At 42.6% G+C, this 15,000-nt stretch overlaps 1 protein-coding gene across 2 annotated transcripts in view; it reads left to right on the forward strand.

The window, feature by feature from the left end:
* LOC112251871 (gamma-aminobutyric acid receptor subunit alpha-5-like) overlaps window positions 1-15,000 on the forward strand; it is an 81,209-nt gene that overhangs the window by 1,426 nt on the left and 64,783 nt on the right. The window contains exons 2-5 of one of the 2 annotated variants that reach the window (XM_042322669.1): window positions 3,162-3,246; window positions 6,337-6,473; window positions 8,022-8,089; window positions 8,520-8,740. In XM_042322669.1, coding sequence (XP_042178603.1) covers window positions 3,164-3,246; window positions 6,337-6,473; window positions 8,022-8,089; window positions 8,520-8,740 — 509 coding nt within the window. In that variant the 5' untranslated portion in view covers window positions 3,162-3,163. Of the gene's footprint in view, window positions 1-3,108; window positions 3,247-6,336; window positions 6,474-8,021; window positions 8,090-8,519; window positions 8,741-15,000 lie in introns of those variants that run through there. The other variant, XM_042322668.1, reaches the window with a different exon arrangement.

Raw genomic sequence — 15,000 nt, forward strand, 5'->3', positions numbered from 1 at the left:
TAGAAGTTGAAAGATATTGATGTTAGGATAGCCTGAACATGTGACAGTTGTTTTGGTGAATCTAGCTTGAACAGTTCAAGAGTTACTGTTAGCGAGTTCTTTTATGCAAATTTATTTAAATGTCTATAGTTATGGTCGATAAATATTCTAAATCATTATTGACTGAATGTTTTAGAGTTGGTCTTGTAGCTTAATTGACCAAGGAGCAGCAGCATTTTGAATTGTTACGTCTGTATTCCTATGGGTCTCATTTAAACCCATGTTCATTTAAGCAAATAGTTTTGTCTAACTTGGTCAGAATTTCCGTTTGAAAAGGTTTGGGGGGAAATTGTTAATGTGGTTACTAAAACAGCTGTATCCTTAGATTGATAGCAGATATTTTTGTTCCGATTCCAGATTTGAATAGCAGAAAAATAGATAAAGTAACAGTAATTTTTTCTCTGACTTGTTGGGAAAGGGGTCCAAATTTCATTAAAATATATATATATATATATATTAAAACGTTAGAGGAAATGTCATTGATGCAGTTGGTAAAACAGCTGTATAATTTGATCGGTATGAGATATTTTGTTCCAATTTCAGCTTTAAATAGCAAAGAAGTAGAGTAAGATTTCCAACAATCTATCTTTGTGTCTAACTTGTTGGGAATGTGGTATCTTTGTGTCTGACTTGTTGGGAATGTGGTATCTTTGTGTCTGACTTGTTGGGAATGTGGTATCTTTGTGTCTGACTTGTTGGGAGGTATCTTTGTGTCTGACTTGTTGGGAATGTGGTATCTTTGTGTCTAACTTGTTGGGAATGTGGTATCTTTGTGTCTGACTTTGAATGTGGTATCTTTGTGTCTTTGTTGGGAATGTGGTATCTTTGTGTCTAACTTGTTGGGAATGTGGTATCTTTGTGTCTGATTGTTGGGAATGTGGTATCTTTGTGTCTGACTTGTTGGGAATGTGGTATCTTTGTGTCTGACTTGTTGGGAATGTGGTATCTTTGTGTCTAACTTGTTGGGAATGTGGTATCTTTGTGTCTGACTTGTTGGGAATGTGGTATCTTTGTGTCTGACTTGTTGGGAATGTGGTATCTTTGTGTCTGACTTGTTGGGAATGTGGTATCTTTGTGTCTGACTTGTTGGGAATGTGGTATCTTTGTGTCTAACTTGTTGGGAATGTGGTATCTTTGTGTCTGACTTGTTGGGAATGTGGTATCTTTGTGTCTGACTTGTTGGGAATGTGGTATCTTTGTGTCTAACTTGTTGGGAATGTGGTATCTTTGTGTCTGACTTGTTGGGAATGTGGTATCTTTGTGTCTGACTTGTTGGGAATGTGGTATCTTTGTGTCTGATTTGGGAATGTGGTATCTTTGTGTCTGACTTGTTGGGAATGTGATATCTTTGTGTCTAACTTGTTGGGAATGTTTCTTTGTGTCTGACTTGTTGGGAATGTGGTATCTTTGTGTCTGACTTGTTGGGAATGTGGTATCTTTGTGTCTGAAATGTGGTATCTTTGTGTCTGACTTGTTGGGAATGTGGTATCTTTGTGTCTAACTTGTTGGGAATGTGGTATCTTTGTGTCTGACTTGTTGGGAATGTGGTATCTTTGTGTCTAACTTGTTGGGAATGTGGTATCTTTGTGTCTAACTTGTTGGGAATGTGGTATTTTGTTCTGACAATGTTATCTTTGTGTCTGACTTGTTGGGAATGTGGTATCTTTGTGTCTGACTTGTTGGGAATGTGGTATCTTTGTGTCTGACTTGTAAGTGGTATCTTTGTGTCTAACTTGTTGGGAATGTATCTTTGTGTCTGACTTGTTGGGAATGTGGTATCTTTGTGTCTAACTTGTTGGGAATGTGGTATCTTTGTGTCTAACTTGTTGGGAATGTGGTATCTTTGTGTCTGACTTGTTGGGAATGTGGTATCTTTGTGTCTGACTTGTTGGGAATGTGGTATCTTTGTGTCTGACTTGTTGGGAATGTGGTATCTTTGTGTCTAACTTGTTGGGAATGTGGTATCTTTGTGTCTAACTTGTTGGGAATGTGGTCTGATTTGTGTTGAAAGTTGCATTGTTGCATTTACAATGAATGGAATGTTGGAAGTCATGATGTCACAATGGAAGCTTTTACAATGCTTGTAACGGTTTTCTTCCGTCAAAGGAGAGGAGGACCAAAATGCAGCCTCGTTAGAGTTCATGTTGTTTAATAAGTGAAACTAAACATGAACACAATTATAAAATAACAAACGTGGCAAAACCAAAATAGTCCTATCTGGTGCAGCGAACACAAAACAAAGGAAACAATCACCCACAAAATACCCAAAGCAAATGGCTGCCTAAATATGGTTCCCAATCAGAGACAACGATAGACAGCTGCCTCTAATTGAGAACCAATCTAGGCAACCATAGACATACAATTACCTAGAAAGGGGAACAGCCCCATAAACTTACAAAACCCCTAGACAAGACCAAACATTAATCCCCCATGTCACACCCTGACCTAACCAAAATACTAAAGAAAACAAAGATAACTAAGGCCAGGGCGTGACAATGCTGAAGAAATCCCATTGAAAGTGGATGATGTTTAATAAATATAGTAAAAATGTAATTGTTTAAAAATTATAAATAGTATAAAAATAAAAAATGTATGCAAGCAAGTTATTCCAGACCGGTCTGCACGCTTTAAAGTTTGAATGGTATTTCTAGCTTAAATGGTGTAAGAGGAGTAACGTTGTAAAGGATAATAACTTTAGTCTGAAATAAGGGGTCCAATATTTCTTGTAGCTTCTGCCACAAGCCACACTAATAAAACCATGTGTTTTTGTAACTGTGAAGGCTAAACAATAATGTCTTTATTTAACGGTTGTTATTTACGCATTCCACTGAATTCATGTTCCAGCTTGTGTAGGCTGATAACGTCACGACTTTTCATAAAGCAACACAGGATGTGCATGAGTTGTCTTCCCACCTTTCTGCTCCTCTGATATCCTTGGATGTGCTGTGTGTTTTCAGGCATGGGTGACGGGATGTGCTGTGTGTTTTCAGGCATGGGTGACGGGATGCGCTGTGTGTTTTCAGGCATGGGTGACGGGATGCGCTGTGTGTTTTCAGGCATGGGTGACGGGATGCGCTGTGTGTTTTCAGGCATGGGTGACGGGATGCGCTGTGTGTTTTCAGGCATGGGTGACGGGATGCGCTGCGGCTGTGCTATGTCCAAAGTCTGGGTCTTCGTCTTGCTAGTGAGCGTCACCTGCCGTCTGAGGTAAGCCGCTCACAGCATATCTTTTCATGTTATGGATATTGCTATATAGGGGTATTTTATTTTATTTTGAAATACTTTAAAGTTATATTAATCTATTTAAATTGGGTAGCCAATGCTGGCCATTTCTCTTCCAGTTATATTAGATTTTGTATGTAAAGTGTTTCAAAACATATCTGTTAAGGTTTCTTGATATTGGTATAGAGCCACTGATGCTGTGTCATTTTGTTATGAAATACTCGAAAGGATTGGCTAATCTATTTGAATTTGGCTAATCTACTTGAATTTGGCTAATCTACTTGAATTTGGCTAATCTACTTGAATTTTGCATCCAATCCTGCCCATCTCTCTTCCACTTTGATTTCATTATAGTAACGTTAAGAAGGGAAGTGTAGCCTATAACACTTCCTGTCTCTTATTCTATAACACTTCCTGTCCCTAATTCTATAACACTTCCTGTCCCTTATTCTATAACTAGTCCTGTCCCTTATTCTATAACTAGTCCTGTCCCATATTCTATAACTAGTCCTGTCCCATATTCTATAACTAGTCCTGTCCCAGATTCTATAACTAGTCCTGTCCCTTATTCTATAACTAGTCCTGTACTTTATTCTGTATCTAGTCCTGTCTCTTATTCTATAACTAGTCCCTTATTCTATAACTAGTCCTGTCCCTTATTCTATAACACTTCCTGTCCCTTATTCTATAACTAGTCCTGCCCCTTATTCTATAACTAGTCCCTTATTCTATAACTAGTCCTGTACTTATTCTGTATCTAGTCCTGTCTCTTATTCTATAACTAGTCCTGTCTTATTCTATAACTAGTCCTGTCCTTATTCTATAACTAGTCCTGTCCCTTATTCTATAACTAGTCCTGTCCCTTATTCTATAACTAGTCCCTTATTCTATAACTGTCCCTTATTCTATAACTAGTCCTGTCCCTTATTCTATAACTAGTCCTGTCTTATTCTATAACTAGTCCTGTCTCTTATTCTATAACTAGTCCTGTCCCTTATTCTATAACACTTCCTGTCCCTTATTCTATAACTAGTTCCTGTCCCTTATTCTATAACTAGTCCTGTCCCTTATTCTTTAACTAGTCCTGTCCCTTATTCTATAACTAGTCCTGTCCCTTATTCTATAACTAGTCCTGTCCCTTATTCTATAACTTCCTGTCCCTTATTCTATAACTAGTCCTGTCCTTTATTCTATAACTAGTCCTGTCCCTTATTCTGTAACTAGTCCTGTCTCTTATTCTATAACTAGTCCTGTCTCTTATTCTATAACTAGTCCCTTATTCTATAACTAGTCCTGTCCCTTATTCTATAACTAGTCCTGTCCCTTATTCTATAACTAGTCCTGTCTCTTATTCTATAACTAGTCCTACCTCTTATTCTATAACTAGTCCTGTCTCTTATTCTATAACTAGTCCTGCTTATTCTATAACTAGTCCCTTATTCTATAACTAGTCCTGTCTCTTATTCTATAACTAGTCCTGTACTTTATTATGTAACTAGTCCTGTCCCTTATTCTGTAACTAGTCCTGTCTCTTATTCTATAACTAGTCCTGTCTCTTATTCTATAACTAGTCCCTTATTCTATAACTAGTCCCTTATTCTATAACTAGTCATGTCCCTTATTCTATAACTAGTCCTGTCTCTTATTCTATAACTAGTCCTGCCTCTTATTCTATAACTAGTCCTGTCTCTTATTCTATAACTAGTCCCTTATTCTATAACTAGTCCTGTCCCTTATTCTATAACTAGTCCTGTCCCTTATTCTATAACTAGTCCTGTCTCTTATTCTATAACTAGTCCCTTATTCTATAACTAGTCCCTTATTCTATAACTAGTCCCTTATTCTATAACTAGTCCTGTCCCTTATTCTATAACTAGTCCTGTCCCTTATTCTATAACTAGTCCTGTCTCTTATTCTATAACTAGTCCTGTCCCTTATTCTATAACTAGTCCTGTCCCTTATTCTATAACTAGTCCTGTCTCTTATTCTATAACTAGTCCCTTATTCTATAACTAGTCCTGTCCCTTATTCTATAACTAGTCCTGTCCCTTATTCTATAACTAGTCCTGTCCCTTATTCTATAACTAGTCCTGTCTCTTATTCTATAACTAGTCCTGTACTTTATTCTATAACTAGTCCTGTCCCTTATTCTATAACTAGTCCTGTCCCTTATTCTATAACTAGTCCTGTCCCTTATTCTATAACTAGTATTGTCCCTTATTCTATAACTAGTCTTGTCCCTTATTCTATAACTAGTCTTGTCCCTTATTCTATAACTACTCCTGTCCCTTATTCTATAACTAGTCCTGTCTCTTATTCTATAACTAGTCTCTTATTCTATAACTAGTTCTGTCCCTTATTCTATAAATAGTCCTGTCCCTTATTCTATAACTACTCCTGTCCCTTATTCTATAACTAGTCCTGTCCCTTATTCTATAACTAGTCCTGCCTCTTATTCTATAACTAGTCCCTTATTCTATAACTAGTCCTGTCCCTTATTCTATAACTAGTCCTGTCTCTTATTCTATAACTAGTCCTGTACTTTATTCTATAACTAGTCCTGTCCCTTATTCTATAACTAGTCCTTATTCTATAACTAGTCCTGTCTCTTATTCTATAACTGTAGTCCTGTTCCACCTGCAGACTTATCAACTAGTCTGTAACTAGTCCTGTTCCACCCGCATTAGTCAACTAGTCTGTAACTGTACTGTCCTGTTCCATCCGCAGACTCGAACCCAGTCAACTAGTCTGTAACGGTACTGTCCTGTTCCACCTGCAGACTCGTACCCAGTCAACTAGTCTGTAACTGTACTATCCTGTTCCCCCCCTACAGCCTTTCCCAGACCCCAGCAGTAACTATAATGTCTTGTTCCCCCCTACAGCCTTTCCCAGACCCCAGCAGTAACTATACTGTCTTGTTCCCCCTACAGCCTTTCCCAGACCCCAGCAGTAACTATACTGTCTTGTTCCCCCTACAGCCTTTCCCAGACCCCAGCAGTAACTATACTGTCTTGTTCCCCCTACAGCCTTTCCCAGACCCCAGCAGTAACTATACTGTCTTGTTCCCCCCTACAGCCTTTCCCAGACCCCAGCAGTAACCACTACAGAACCCCTAAAAGAGGCGGAACTAAATGACAACATCACCATCTTTACCCGAATACTGGACAGACTGCTGGACGGCTATGACAACAGGCTACGTCCTGGTCTGGGAGGTAGGGACCCATCCAGACCCTCAAACGGCACCCTATTTCAGCCATAAACGGGCCGTAACTGGTCTATAGTAGTGCACTATATAGGGAATAGGGCTCTGGTCTATAGTAGTGCACTATATAGGGAATAGGGCTGTGGTCTATAGTAGTGCACTATATAGGGAATAGGGCTGTGGTCTATAGTAGTGCACTATATAGGGAATAGGGCTGTGGTCTATAGTAGTGCACTATATAGGGAATAGGGCTCTGGTCTATAGTAGTGCACTATATAGGGAATAGGGCTCTGGTCTATAGTGGTGCACTATATAGGGAATAGGGCTCTGGTCTATAGTGGTGCACTATATAGGGAATAGGGCTCTGGTCTAATAGGGGGAATAGGGCTCTGGTCTATAGTAGTGCACTATATAGGGAATAGGGCTCTGGTCTATAGTAGTGCACTATATAGGGAATAGGGCTCTGGTCTATAGTAGTGCACTATATAGGGAATAGGGCTCTGGTCTATAGTAGTGCACTATATAGGGAATAGGGCTCTGGTTTATAGTAGGCAATAGGGCTCTGGTCTATAGTAGTGCACTATGTAGGGAACAGGGCTCTGGTCTATAGTAGTGCACTATATAGGGAATAGGGCTCTGGTCTATAGTAGTGCACTATATAGGGAATAGGGCTCTGGTCTATAGTAGTGCACTATGTAGGGAATAGGGGCCATTTAGGACACACCCTTAAAACCTTTACCATGTTGCATACCATATGGACATGTACACTGATTGCATACATAACACATGTAAACGGACTCTCTGTCCATATTGTTTCCTGGCCTCGTTAAGTTAAGAATCATGAGTTGTTTTATGATATAATGAAGTAGACATATCTTCCCTCCAGTACAACCTCTGTATCTATTGTACCATTAGTAAGAGACCATAGAGAGGTGATAATGTCTTTGTCAGTATGCTAGCCCTCTATTATAGAGGGGGATGGGCCTATATTCATAGACTCTGGTAAACACAGGTCTCTGACGAAGAGATATGTTCATTGCAATGGTTAGGGGAGATTGTGTGTGTGTGTGTGTGTGTGTCAGTCGCCCACTGAGAGAGAGAGAGAGGCAGAGAGAGGCAGAGAGATCGAGACAGAGAGGGAGACAGAGCGAGGCAGAGAGAGACAGAAGTAGTGAGAGACAGAGAGAGAGAAGTAGTGAGAGACAGAGAGAGAGACAGAGAAAGAAGTAGTGAGAGACAGAGAGACAGAGAGACAGAGAGAGAGAGAGAGAGAGACAGACAGACAGAGACAGAGAGAGAGAGAGAGACAGAGAGAGAGAGTGACAGAGAGAGAGAGAGAAACTCATTTCATAAATACCAGGGTCTTTGTTCTCAAAGGACCGAGGCCAACTTTTCAGATCCTCTTACTGAAAATAAATTTAATTATTGAAGGTTCAATGTAGAATTATGTGTCAATCCATGTTGTTTGAATAGAAAAAGGTCAGTGAAATAAAGGAACATGTCTTCCTGCCTCTCTGAGCATCTCCCACCCTCTCTGGATGGGATTCCTTTTCTACAGAGAAGGTGACCGAGATCAAGACCAACATATTTGTGACCAGCTTCGGTCCCGTTTCTGATACTGAAATGGTAAGCACTTCTTGACTCATTCTCATCCTAATAGAAACAGCTTCCATATTCCCGTGCTACTTTTATGTAGAATTGAATGAAAGTATTTTTTTGTAAAAAATAAATAATAATTCAATCAAAATTTTGCAAAACATTTACTTATTTCATCTATTTTTTAAATTACGATTCGTTTTTTAGTTTTAAAATTACGATTAGTCTGTATTAATGTCTTGGGGCCGGTTTACCAGCAACAGATTAAGTCTAGGCCAGGACTAAGAAGCAAACTAAATCGAGAATCTCAAATTGAACATGCATTTTAGGATTAGGCTTAATCTGTTTTCTGAGAAACTGTCCCTTAATGTCATGCTGTACATTCAATGATGCCCTCGTAGCTTTCATATACCAACTCTGAACCCCTGTCTTGTCTCGTCTTTGACCTCTTGACCTCCAGGAGTACACCATAGATGTGTTCTTCAGACAGAGCTGGAAGGACGAACGTCTGCGTTTCCAAGGCCCCATGAAGATGTTACCATTAAACAACCTCCTGGCGTCTAACATCTGGACCCCAGACACCTTCTTCCTCAACGGGAAGAAATCTATCGCCCACAACATGACCACGCCCAACAAACTTCTCCGACTCAAAGACGACGGGACACTGCTCTACACTATGAGGTCAGTGAGGACCCTCAACAAACAGTGTGTTGTGAGAAAAAACATTGTTGACTTGTTTTGTTGTTGTTGATCTCCCACTGTTGGTTTCAGGTCAATGCGCCCACTGTCCTCTTAAAGACAAACAAACACAGTCCAAAGACCGGTACAAACAAACAAACAGTCCAAAGACCGGTACAAACAAACAAACAAACACAGTCCAAAGACCGGTACAAACAAACAAACAAACAGTCTAAAGACCGGTACAAACAAACAAACAGTCTAAAGACCGGTACAAACAAACAGTCTAAAGACCTGTACAAACAAACAAACAGTCTAAAGACCGGTACAAACAAACAAACAGTCTAAAGACCGGTACAAACAAACAGTCTAAAGACCGGTACAAACAAACAAACAAAGTCTAAAGACTGGTACAGGTGTACAGGGTTGTGTCCTTGTTTAATTAGAATACGTGAATCAACAATCATAAGATAACTTCTCATTACAACTCTCATGAACATAGACGTATGCTCATTCAAATCTATATCTATATCTGAGTCCTGTTGTATGTTTGAGACCCTGCTCACTATGAGATGATCCCTGTATCAACAATAAACAAAACAAACCAAACAATACAAAATAGTAAACAATAAACATGAGATTCCTGGTCAGTCGACGCTAGAAGGTCAGCACATGAATGTTTCTGCTCATTCTACTATGGAACTAAATGTCGTAGCGTAGCACGCCGTAGTATCGGCATATTCAACAGCGTTTAAGAAATATGACCTTTAACAGTATTATCTTGTGATCAAGCCATCAATGTTTTGTGATAATTGGTGTCTGGTATAAAATTATTGGTAAAAAAAAAAAAAAAAAAGTTAGCTAACCGGTTAGCTATTAGCATGTTTGACATTTCAGTGGAAATACTATCAGCTTTTGATAAGCGGCTTAGCAACGAAAATACGTCCCGTATTTTCGTATTTCCGGTCACCCAGTTATCGGCCACCTTACTATTTTGTTCAATTACAAGATATATCCGTTTAATTTAGTTTAAAAAAAATGAGACACCAACCTCGTATCCAAAATGTTTACTAGATAGTTGGCTTACCTTCCGTTGAAAAAAATGGACTTGCCTGTCAACTTTTCATTGGTGCGTCCTCACGTGGAGTCCTAAAAGAGGGCTCTTCACCAACATATTCAGTGTTAATGTCTCATCAACTTTTCATTGGTGCGTCCTCACGTGGAGTCCTAAAAGAGGGCTCTTCACCAACATATTCAGTGTTAATGTCTCATCAACTTTTCATTGGTGCGTCATCACGTGGAGTCCTAAAAGAGGGCTCTTCACCAACATATTCAGTGTTAATGTCTCATCAACTTTTCATTGGTGCGTCCTCACGTGGAGTCCTAAAAGAGGGCTCTTCACCAACATATTCAGTGTTAATGTCTCATCAACTTTTCATTGGTGCGTCATCACGTGGAGTCCTAAAAGAGGGCTCTTCACCAACATATTCAGTGTTAATGTCTCATTGTTTTAAAGATTCATTTTATGGTTTGAGAAAGTAGATAACAGTTGAACATTAAAATATAAATGAGTATGAATCATTGACATAAAATGAAACTGATTTCATGTGCATTGACATAAACAATGAAAACAGAGTTGTGTTGCAGAGATGCACTTAGAAAGTGAAGGAATAAATACACAAGATGTTTTAAATAAATATATATAATATTTTAGACGTATTTTTTTTTTGCAAATAAATTATTTCATATGAAAACAAACAAAACAATCTCGATATCAGATCACAAAAACCTCAATAACAATCCAGCTGTTGTAAGAACGGGGCGCAGCGGATGGCTATCCTCCAGGCCGGGCGCAGCGGATGGCTATCCTCCAGGCCGGGCGCAGCGGATGGCTATCCTCCAGGCTGGGCGCAGCGGATGGCTATCCTCCAGGCCGGGCGCAGCGGATGGCTATCCTCCAGGCTGGGCGCAGCGGATGTAGAGTTCCACATGTTTAATTCAAAGAGAAACTTAAACAAAACAAATAAAATAAACAAACAACTAACTAACTAAACGTGACTACGTGTGGCACAAACACAAAACAATATCCCACAAATGCAGGTGGGGAAAAAGCCTACCTAAATATGAACCCCAATTAGAGGCAACGATTACCAGCTGCCTCTAATTGGGAACCACGCAAACCACCAACCTAGAAATCTATAAACTAGATAACTCGCCCCAGTCACCAGCTCCACCTCTGGATCCCACAGCACACCCCTATAGTGCTGGCAGAAGTCACAGCACACCCATGGCACCTAGGACCTACACTCCTGCGGGGGAGCTTGCAGGTGGATCACACTCCCACTCTTTTATTTGAAAACATGGTTTTGCAAAATGTAGAAGTGCTACAGCAACGAGAGAGAGAGAGAGAGAGAGAGAGAGAGAGAGAGAGAGAGAGAGAGAGAGAGAGAGAGAGAGAGAGAGAGAGAGAGAGAGAGAGAGAGAGAGAGACAGAGAGAGAGAGAGACAGAGAGAGAGAGAGAGGTTATGAAATAGAGAGATACCTGAGAGTGCTGACAGAGGTGGAGCTTTTCTCTTTCTTTTCTGTGATGCAGTTGTGTTAGATGGAGACATGTTTCATGAAAACCCTTTTCAACTTTTTTACATCAATACCTCTGCAGGAATCTGCAGACGTTTTGGAGGAGGTGCCCTGAGGGCTGGTGCTATGGACTGTAGATATGTAAAGAGACAGAAAGGGGGCTGAGGGCTGGTGCTATGGACTGTAGATATGTAAAGAGACAGAAAGGGGGCTGAGGGCTGGTGCTGTGGACTGTAGATATGTAAAGAGACAGAAAGGGGGCTGAGGGCTGGTGCTATGGACTGTAGATATGTAAAGAGACAGAAAGGGGGCTGAGGGCTGGTGCTATGGACTGTAGATATGTAAAGAGACAGAAAGGGGGCTGAGGGCTGGTGCTATGGACTGTAGATATGTAAAGAGACAGAAGGGGGCTGAGGGCTGGTGCTATGGACTGTAGATATGTAAAGAGACAGAAGGGGGCTGAGGGCTGGTGCTATGGACTGTAGATATGTAAAGAGACAGAAAGGGGGCTGAGGGCTGGTGCTATGGACTGTAGATATGTAAAGAGACAGAAAGGGGGCTGAGGGCTGGTGCTATGGACTGTAGATATGTAAAGAGACAGAAAGGGGGCTGAGGGCTGGTGTTGTGGACTGTAGATATGTAAAGAGACAGAAAGGGGGCTGAGGGCTGGTGCTGTGGACTGTAGATATGTAAAGAGACAGAAGGGGGCTGAGGGCTGGTGCTATGGACTGTAGATATGTAAAGAGACAGAAAGGGGGCTGAGGGCTGGTGCTATGGACTGTAGATATGTAAAGAGACAGAAAGGGGGCTGAGGGCTGGTGCTGTGGACTGTAGATATGTAAAGAGACAGAAAGGGGGCTGAGGGCTGGTGCTGTGGACTGTAGATATGTAAAGAGACAGAAAGGGGCTGAGGGCTGGTGCTGTAGATATGTAAAGAGACAGAAAGGGGGCTGAGGGCTGGTGCTGTAGATATGTAAAGAGACAGAAAGGGGGCTGAGGGCTGGTGCTGTGGACTGTAGATATGTAAAGAGACAGAAAGGGGGCTGAGGGCTGGTGCTGTAGATATGTAAAGAGACAGAAAGGGGGGGGGCTGAGGGCTGGTGCTGTGGACTGTAGATATGTAAAGAGACAGAAAGGGGGCTGAGGGCTGGTGCTATGGACTGTAGATATGTAAAGAGACAGAAAGGGGGCTGAGGGCTGGTGCTATGGACTGTAGATATGTAAAGAGAAAGAAGGGGGCTGAGGGCTGGTGCTGTGGACTGTAGATATGTAAAGAGACAGAAAGGGGGCTGAGGGCTGGTGTTGTGGACTGTAGATATGTAAAGAGACAGAAAGGGGGCTGAGGGCTGGTGCTGTGGACTGTAGATATGTAAAGAGACAGAAAGGGGGCTGAGGGCTGGTGTTGTGGACTGTAGATATGTAAAGAGACAGAAAGGGGGCTGAGGGCTGGTGCTGTAGATATGTAAAGAGACAGAAGGGGGCTGAGGGCTGGTGCTGTGGACTGTAGATATGTAAAGAGACAGAAAGGGGGCTGAGGGCTGGTGCTATGGACTGTAGATATGTAAAGAGACAGAAAGGGGGCTGAGGGCTGGTGCTGTAGATATGTAAAGAGACAGAAAGGGGGCTGAGGGCTGGTGCTGTGGACTGTAGATATGTAAAGAGACAGAAGGGGGCTGAGGGCTGGTGCTGTGGACTGTAGATATGTAAAGAGACAGAAAGGGGGCTGAGGGCTGGTGCTATGGACTGTAGATATGTAAAGAGGAAAACAAGTTACGACATTGCTGTTTTATGGAACACAAAACAAACAGTATTTGTTTGTCTAATTTACCTGTGGATGTGGCTGTATTGCAGGGGGCAGGGACACCAGACGATGCTGGTATAGTGGTGTGACCAGGGGAGACGGAGGAGGCAGTTGGTGGTGACAGACAAGGGGGTGGTGTGCATCGTGGTGGTGGTGGACGAAACCAGCTGACGATGGTTTGGAGGAGCTGGTGTTTGTAATGGTGGGGTTGACTGGCTGACGATGGTTTGGAGGAGCTGGTGTTTGTAATGGTGGGGTTGACGGACTGACGATGGTTTGGAGGAGCTGGTGTTTGTAATGGTGGGGTTGACGGACTGACGATGGTTTGGAGGAGCTGGTGTTTGTAATGGTGGGGTTGACGGACTGACGATGGTTTGGAGGAGCTGGTGTTTGTAATGGTGGGGTTGACTGGCTGACGATGGTTTTGGCCGGCAGAGTAGGCACCTGGCCTTCTTCTGCAACTGGGGACTCTGGCGGTTTCTCCCCCAACCCACTCTCCTTCAAGTGCTTCTCATAAGAAGTGAAGGAAAGTGTCCATCGTTGGAAGTGTGACACACTCAGATCTCCCCGTGTCCAGGGTGTCTGGCCTCCTCATGCTCAGGTTCCTGTGCCTCCTCCTGAACATTTCCCACCACCTCTTCCCCAGTGGTGGGATTGTATACCCTGGGTGCCGAAACCTACAATAGAATAGAATGTAAAATTGTCCATCCAGGATAAACTGTTTGTTTTGGCATCACCATACACATCCACATTTACATCACACACATTGAGAACAGTCAGTCCTGCGTTCTACATACAGGAACACATATACCTGCGTATTTTGTCGGCGTATTTCATCAGCCTCGGCCTGGTGAAGGGCGCAGTAGATACAGTACTACACCAGAGAATTTGCCTCCTGTGGTGCAAGCCACTGTGCTTCTACCCCTGCATTGTTGTATGGAGTTTCAGGCTGGGTGTCTGTTTACAGCACGTTGTGACATCAGCTGATGTAAGAAGGGCTTTATGAATACATTTGAATTGATTTGGATTTGTGGGTGGTCCACTGCGACAACCATGGGGTCACCGAGCCAGTCCGTCAGAGGCTGCCGAGGTACACCATCCACCTGGGTAGATTAGAAAAGAAACTGTTACTAGCAGATCTAATTCACATACACGTGGTCATCTCCTAAAAACAAAAGATGCCTAACCTTGGCAGCCTGGAGGATAGCCATCCCTGCCCCACAGTTCTCCATGGCATGGAACAGGTCCACCTGACTAACCTTGGCAGCCTGGAGGATAGCCATCCCTGCCCCACAGTTCTCCGTGGCATGGAACAGGTCCACCTGACTAACCTTGGCAGCCTGGAGGATAGCCATCCCTGCCCCACAGTTCTCCGTGGCATGGAACAGGTCCACCTGACTAACCTTGGCAGCCTGGAGGATAGCCATCCCTGCCCCACAGTTCTCCGTGGCATGGAACATGTCCACCTGACTAACCTTGGCGGCCTGGAGGATAGCCATCCCTGCCCCACAGTTCTCCGTGGCATGGAACAGGTCCACCTGACTAACCTTGGCAGCCTGGAGGATAGCCATCCCTGCCCCACAGTTCTCCATGGCATGGAACAGGTCCACCTGACTAACCTTGGCAGCCTGGAGGATAGCCATCCCTGCCCCACAGTTCTCCGTGGCATGGAACAGGTCACGAATCCCGTTTCCTGAGTCTGTTTTTTGCCTGTGTTCTGTCCTGGAGTGTTTTTTTCCGGCGTCCTGGAACGCACCCTGTCTGGTTGTCGGGCAATGTAGCCAGTTGGGAGTTCTGATTACCCGCACCTGTATCCCATCAGCTATCTGCACACCTGGTCCTGATCATCATCTCTCCTCTTCATAAGCCCGGACCTGACATCCA

Source organism: Oncorhynchus tshawytscha, linkage group LG05 (assembly GCF_018296145.1).
Source record: "Oncorhynchus tshawytscha isolate Ot180627B linkage group LG05, Otsh_v2.0, whole genome shotgun sequence".
In the NCBI taxonomy this organism is placed as follows: Eukaryota; Metazoa; Chordata; class Actinopteri; order Salmoniformes; family Salmonidae; genus Oncorhynchus; species Oncorhynchus tshawytscha.